A 7,113-nucleotide genomic window follows, 5' to 3' on the forward strand; every position below is an offset into this window, starting at 1 on the left:
ACCAAGGCAACTTACAGGCAGCGCCCAGGACTCGCTGCATGCGAGCGAGTTTGAACAGATCCCCCAAAACTCGCAGGTGCACACACAAGGAATATTAGCTTGAGAACGACAAGCTAATATTCCTTCCTGGCCCCGGTTAAAGCCACGTATGCACCCAGAGGTGTCTATGAAGCGGATTCTAGGACTTGTGGGTAATAAATACAGTGCGTGGCTCATCGGAGGTGCTCAGTAGGTCGTTGAGAGGATCAATTCAAACTTCTCAACACTTTTGTGAGATAGGATGGGAATTTCATAGCTTAGGCGCCACGACCATGCTTATTGGCCCTCAGCTCTGCAGGTGGCGCTGGAGGACTCAGTTAGATGATCTGGGGGCGGGACTTCCTGTTTCTCGGGCGAACTTCCGGCCTGATCCGGAAAACAGTTTAGTCTGCTCCAACAGTTGTGGGTGGCGGCGTTGAGGTTCGGAACTCCCGCTCATTTGCGGCCCCGGGATCAGGTGAGGCTGTTGCGGGATGCTGAGAGCACGTGGCAGGCCACGTGGCTATAGAGACCGGCCGACTACAGCTCTGAGGCTTGTCCTAGATGCTTGCCACGAGGGAGGGCGGTCCGGGAACACTTGTGGTTACTACACACCGGTTTTCAGTTCAGACTAAATTCAGCGCCTTCGCGCCTTGTCCAGCGGGTACTAGTGCTCAGCTAGTGCTCTTATTGCGGATGTTAGATTTAATTTTTACTAAAAATGAGGGCTGACTGACAGTTACTGCTTCTAGAGAGTTCCTGCATTTATTCAGCCCACGGGCATTTTTGGAGAAGCCTGTGTTTGGCAGTGGGGAAGCAGGAATAGTACGCAGCCCATGTCCACAGAGGGGTGGAAGAAAGTCAGCATGCTACTGTCATGCGCAACACGTTGATGAACGCTCAGCCCACATCAGCATCACTTGGTCCTCCACACTCTCCCCTTTGTATATTCTGTGGTTGCTTATCTTTGGCACTTTACCTGCCTCGAGGCCTTTTGCGATCACTTTCTCCCCGGCCCCTCTTCCAAGGTGTGAGCAGAGATATCTCTCTGGCTGCCCTCAAGAAAGTGAGCAGTCCCTTGGACAGCCCTGCTGACGCGCCGGCATTAGGCATAGTCTGGTCTTTATCTGCTACCTTGTAGTGGTCTCCCCTACTGTGTGCTGAGAACCCTGGTGCACTGTTGAGACTCCTAATGAAGGCGTGTGTAACATTAGATACATTCTCTCCAGGATGGACTTCCCTGGCACCCTGCACCCTTCATTGTTTAAGACCGGTCCACTTGGCATGACTGATGGCCCTGACCTGTCCTTCATGTGCAGCTGGAGAGATGCACTGACCCTGCCAGGGTCCCAGCCACAGAACTGCAAGGTGAGGATGGAAATAGGGCCCTTTCCTTGGTCTGCTCCTCCTCCTTGCTCACTTATTGGGAAAAGAGGTCTAGGCAGCTGCTACTTGAGCAGCGCACCAGCTGCCCTGCTGTCCAGACAGAGTCTCTCAACAGAGGCTGTGACTCCTCTCTCCTCGCTCCCTCTCCCTGGGTTCAGCAGGTGTTTATGTGTTGGGGTCCTTACAGGCCCAGGAGCCCAGCATGAGGAAGTCAGGCCACCCCACCTAAGGGACTTCCAGTTATGGTGAGAGACTACACCAACGGGCAGACCTTGTGTAGTGTGGACTTGGCTTGCTTGAATCAGTGGAATGCCAGGGGCAGGATTTCGCTAGCTGCCTTGTATTGAGTACATTGAGGAGAGCATGTCAAAGAGAGGGTGTTGGGGGAGGGGAGTTCTTGGTCCTTGGGACAAGGGTGCCCACTGAATGGCAGGACTCAGAGGAGATAGCTGAGGAAGTTGGAGCTCAATGGGTTGTGGGTAGGCAGTCATGACTTAGGCGCTTCCTTTGAAAGCTGCTGTGAATGAAGTTTAGAATTCAGTTCAGACTCTGGAGTCGGTTGCCTGGGTTCAAGTCCATGCCTGTTTGTTGCTTCTGTCACCTAGGGCAGCAGCCTCATGCTTCAGGGTTCCTCATTAGCGAAGTGACCACCTTTTCACATTTGTCCTGAGGACTGAGTTAGTTAATTGGCAGGGATTGCACACCTGTCATGTTATTGCTGCCCCGTTTCCCTAGGATCCGACCTTGTCCTTTGCCAAGAACCTCCTGTGGGAGCCATCAACGCCAGGACCCCTCCCCCTCCTGATGCCTCCTGATCCTGGTAAGAGTCTCCTTTTGGGCCCCCTCCAAGGACCTCAGCCATCACACGCACAAGGGGAATCTCAGACCTCCAGGGGTACCCTGTCCCCATTCCTTCTCAGGTTCTTCTCTGATCCTCTTCTCCCCTTAGAGCCCTGGGACCCCGGTGTGACGGCTCAGGACTTCCTTTTCCGGGGAGGTCACTGCTACCAGTACCAGTCTCAGGCTGTGCTGGATGTCACTGAGCAGGTAAGTAAGTGTCCCTGGGTGAGACTGGTTCTCACCGCTTGTGCTATGCTGACTCACACAGCTGTTCCCTACAGCTCAGCCGCTTCCTGTGGGACCATGGGGATATAGCCTTCGCACCCCTGGGGAAACTCATGCTGGAGAACTTCAGATTGGAGGGGAAACGGGTAAGGAGCCGCCACCGCCGGGTGGATGGTCAGCCGCCTCCCTGGTGAGACCCAAGGGTCCCAACCTGACAGGCCTTCCCTGCAGGGCTACTCGAAAAAGATGACTATAGTCAGCGCGAAGAAGCTGCTTCAGGACCTCGGCGGACACCAACCCTGGGGGCAAGTAGCCAATGAGAAAGCAGCCATGGATTGGCCTGCCGTGGGATGTGGAAGGACCTGGGACACTGACCAGGTTTTCGTCATAGTGGCTTTTCCAGCCCCACACACTCCTGAGCCATGAGTTTACAAAATCCCCAGCAGCATAAGGGAAAAGCAGATTGCTCATTTGTAAACCTTTGGCGTGGCTGTATCCAGGTGTTCGGAATGTTGATAGGGCTCTCATCTCATCCACTTCCATCCCTCTGTTTGACCTAACTCAAGCAGCAACAGGATGGCTACTTATTCCAAGGGAAGAGCCAGTTTCCGAACTACCACACATCCTACAGAAGACTATGGTTGCCCTGACTGGGAACATTTGTGAGGCACTTGCTAGGAGGCATCGAAATATTCAAGGTTTGGGGTCCAGGAACAGGGTAGGGTATATTCTAGGCAGCTAAGGAAGAGGTTCTCTGTGTGTCCTTCACTGTCCCAGTGTTATCCTCTGCTGCTCTGTCCCTAGGTGTCCCTGGGCTTTCCTCAGCCACCGGCTGCGTCGCTTCTCCATTGTTGGGGGTCCTGTCCTGAGCAGGTCAGTGTCATTACTCATGGGGAAGCTACTGCATGAAGAGCTGGCCATGCGCTGGGAGCAGTTGCTGATGGATGAGGCCTTTACCGGGGGCGCGTTGGCCTGGCTGCCCGGAAGGACAGCGCGGGCCGGACAGCTGGTCTACCCTAGTGGAGGTGCCTTGGACAAGCTGTGTATCCTTTCTCACTTGGTGGGGATGCTGACACCATCCACAGGGTGGGCCAGGAGAAGAGTGAGCCGGGGCAACCAGAATCTACCCCCAGTCCTTAATCAGGGGCTCAGATTTCCAGGAGGTCAGTATGACTTCAGGTGGCAACCCCCGGATCCTTGAGAACCCTGGGCAAGTCCAGCTGCGGGGACCTGTACGGCAGGTGGTGACCAGCACTGTCCAGGGAGAAAGTAAGATTTCTTCATTCCCTCCCCCCTCTTCCTTGTCCAACTAGCTACCATCACCCTCCTACACACACACACCGCAAGCCTGACCTCCCTGTCCCCCCCAGCGCTTCTGGCCGTCCGCTCTGACTACCACTGTGCTACGTGGAAGATTGATAAGCAGGGGCCACCAGCACCCCTGCAGGTGCTGCAGGTGGAGAAGGGGGCCACTGGTATTAGCCTCAGGTAAAGGATGTGGGCTTCCCGGTGCGGACAAGGGTCTGGGAGAAGGGCTGAGTTCCTGGATGATAACGCAGCCCCCTGTGCTTTGTAGCCCTCACCTGTCAGGAGAGTTGGCCATCTGCAGCCGTTCTGGAGCTGTTTGTCTGTGGACCCCACAAGATGGGTAAACTACTCTTCCCAGAGCCTTCCATTCTAAAGCAGAACTGCGGCCTTCCGCTCCATGGCCCTGCTTCCGCTCCATGGCCCTGGGCTCCCTTCCCTCTAGCCCAGCCCCTCAACACCCTTGCGCCCCCAACCCCCACCTGGCCCACACTCATGGCCTGCCTTCCTCCTCAAGGCTGCAGACGATCTACAAGGACACCGAGACGCTTGCCTTCCGTGATCCGTCTCCCTGGCGCTGGGCAGACTTCACTGCCCACCCCCGGGTGCTGACTGTGGGGGACCGCACGGGTGTGAAGATGGTTGACATTCAGGTATCGGTTGAGAGGGTGAGGAGAAGCCTGAGACAGGAGGCCCATCTCCAGCCTGAAGACTCAGGCTGAGCTGGTTGTCCTTTGTCTAGGGCCCACCAGGCTGTGGGCTGCTGCTGTTCCGCGCTGGAGCAGAGGCTGCCTGCCAGAAAGGAGAGCGGGTGCTGCTTGCCCAGTACCTAGGGCAGCCGGGTCATAGCTCTCCATCTCTGCATCTCATCTGCACCCAGGTGAGCGGCAGCCTTCTTTCTCCTTGGGCTCTGTTCCAGGCTTCACCAGAGCTTCAGCCAGCAGGCCTGAGGCACAGTACTGGAACCCAGGAATGATGGGTCCCCGTGCACGTGGTCTCCCTAGAGGCAGGTGGACTGGGTCATCTGCAAACCTAGATCAGGAGCTGGGAGGAGGCAGAGGTTGACTCTGCCTCAGGACCCCAGTGTTGGTGCAAGTATCTACTGTTGGGAGTGTATGGATGGATGTCAGGGACTTCTGACAACCCAGCCCAGAAAATACATGTTGGGTAGGCCAAGTTGAGAGGGACTTGAAGACTGGTGGGGGTGCCATCTGTCCTCTGGGTGTTGGGCACCTCCTGCAGGCTGTGTGGCCTGGAGAGGGTTATTGGAAGGCTGGTACCAGGTATCCACTATTCTAACCTTTCTCTTCTTCAGTTCTCTATCTACCTGATGGATGAGCGCCTCCCCCTGGTGCCCATGCTTAAGTGGGACCATGGCCTGCCATCTGCTCCCCTGCTTGCCCGCCTGCTACCCCCAGCTAGCCCTGGCCATCCACGGCCCTTGCTACTGGGGGGCCAGGGTGGGCAGCTACAGCTGCTTCATATAACAGGTCAGCCAGGCAGGTGGGGGTAAGGGGGCCGGGTGGGGGCTCGTGGGGACATGCTAGTGCTGGGACTGGTGTGCCTAGCTCTCTGTCCTTTCTCCAGGAGAGGAAACTTCCATGCCGCGGCTGGCGGGGCCTCCTCAGTCTCTGCCCTCCATCACCGACTCCCTCTCTGCCTTTCCCCTGCTGGAACCTAAGAGGCAGCAGCAGCTGCAGGAACGTCTGGAGGCACCAGTCATAGGTACGCTGGGCAGAGGGGCTTGGGGCTGCAGTGGGAGGTGCTGCCAGGCTCTGCAACTCTCCTCCTTCCCTGTCTAGGTCTGGCCGCTGTCCCCCTCTGTGCCTCTGCCCCGGGGCTGTTGCTCTTTCAGCTCTCAGCAGCCGGGGATGTCTTCTACCAGCACCTACGCCTCCTGCAAGCCTCCAGTCCTAGAAAGCCACCAGAGCGAGCGACAGCACCCTCAGTGGACCAGGTGTCCACGCCCTCTTGGACCTCTCAGGCCAGTGCCCGTTGCAGCCGCTGGCTGGAGGACCTGATGGAGTTGTCCCCCAGTCGCCCACCGTGGGCCGCCCCAACCTTCTCCCACCGCCGTTTTCTGGGCCACATGGAGCGGCAGAAGAGCCAAGAGACCATGCCACAGAAACTCCGAGCAGCCATGGCCAAGGGCCAGCTCCTGCGGCCTGGGGACCTGGGTACACTCCCCAGGGCGGAGCCACCCCCTGCGCCTCAGTGCAGCCAGCAGGATGAGCTCACTGAGCGCTTGGCAGAAGCCTGGGAAGGCCAGGCGGCTGCCTGGTGGAGGAGACATCGAGGTGAGACCTCTGAGCCCCGGACCCAGTCCAAGCGGCCTAAGCGGCGGACTCAGCTGTCTAGCACCTTCTCCTCGTTCACAAGCTACCTGGACTCCTCAGATGCCAGCAGTGCCCCTCGTAGCCAAGACCTCTCTACCTCAGAGGCCTGTCCTCAGCCACCCAGGATTCCACCCTCCCAGGAGTTGACACAGGAGGTGTGGGGCCAAGGTGTGAAGCGTGAACGCAGACAGACCCTCCGGGATCACACCCACAAGCTGTCACTTCAGAGGGACACTCCAGGACCTGTGGCTACACCACCCTCCCAGGCCTCTAGCCTCCAGACCATGTCTTTCAGGCAGCAGACACCTGTCCTCTCTGGCTCCCAGCCTCCCCAGAAGAAGCTACGAATGGGCTTCTGAGTGGGGATAGCCATATCTGAGAACCTAGCCTTCATCCTGGAGCGCTGCACTGATCTTAGCCACTCCAGGGCAGAGCCTCCTCTGCCTCTGCCATGCAGAGAGCAGTGTGCCCGTGAAAACGTGAGCGGTGTAGAACTAGGCTGAAGCAATGGGGAACCAGGCCGCTTCGTGTATTTGATGGTAGGATATTCCCAAGAGCTGGCTGCAGAGGCTGCATCAGGATGGCTAATCCTGAGTCCCTGCAGTCCTGAGTCCCCCCAGTCTCCTGCCTTCTCCCACTGCCATTCTCTGGGCCACATGGAGCTGCAGAAAGAGCCAGGAGACCATGCCTCAGAAGCTCTGAGCAGCCACGACCAAGGGCCAGCTCCTGTAGCTTGGGGATCTGGTTACGTCTCCAGGGTAGAGCCACCCCTTGCACCTCAGTGCAGCAGGGTTGCTAGAAAGTAGCCTTAGCCTCCTGTCCTCGAAGATGCCCCAGCTCGTGTGCCTCCCTAGGTGGCCCAGTGTGGGTCAGCTGTTGGAGGTTGATTGTGCCACAGTCTACATCGGTTCAGTAGGCATTGACGCTTTGACTCTGGGACTGAATAAACCTGTTCACTGGCCATGAGCGGATGGTTATGTGGGTAGAGCAGATGGTGTCTGGT

At 57.4% G+C, this 7,113-nt stretch overlaps 1 protein-coding gene across 1 annotated transcript; it reads left to right on the plus strand.

Annotated features, from left to right (window-relative positions):
- Positions 1-307: 307 nt before the first annotated feature.
- Taf1c (TATA-box binding protein associated factor, RNA polymerase I subunit C) lies at positions 308-7,071 on the plus strand. The gene is made up of 15 exons (XM_021169453.3): positions 308-496; positions 1,248-1,386; positions 2,140-2,224; positions 2,354-2,451; positions 2,526-2,615; positions 2,701-2,774; positions 3,274-3,512; positions 3,622-3,738; positions 3,840-3,957; positions 4,046-4,117; positions 4,292-4,427; positions 4,517-4,654; positions 5,090-5,264; positions 5,362-5,499; positions 5,577-7,071. The coding sequence occupies exons 2-15, from the start codon at positions 1,249-1,251 to the stop codon at positions 6,467-6,469; spliced, it is 2,511 nt and encodes an 836-aa protein (XP_021025112.1). The 5' UTR covers positions 308-496; position 1,248; the 3' UTR covers positions 6,470-7,071.
- Positions 7,072-7,113: the final 42 nt, after the last annotated feature.

The sequence above is a fragment of the Mus caroli genome, unplaced genomic scaffold, assembly GCF_978045245.1.
Source record: "Mus caroli unplaced genomic scaffold, Mus_caroli_1 scaffold_10, whole genome shotgun sequence".
Lineage (NCBI taxonomy): Eukaryota > Metazoa > Chordata > Mammalia > Rodentia > Muridae > Mus > Mus caroli.

Coding starts and splice junctions, on each gene's coding strand:
- Taf1c (XM_021169453.3), top strand. CDS start 1,249: ATGGACTTCCCTGGCACCCTGCACCCTTCATTGTTTAAGACCGGTCCA. Junction 2,452..2,525: donor TGCTGGATGTCACTGAGCAG/GTAAGTAAGTGT, acceptor TGTTCCCTACAG/CTCAGCCGCTTCCTGTGGGA. Junction 2,775..3,273: donor GGCGGACACCAACCCTGGGG/GCAAGTAGCCAA, acceptor CTCTGTCCCTAG/GTGTCCCTGGGCTTTCCTCA.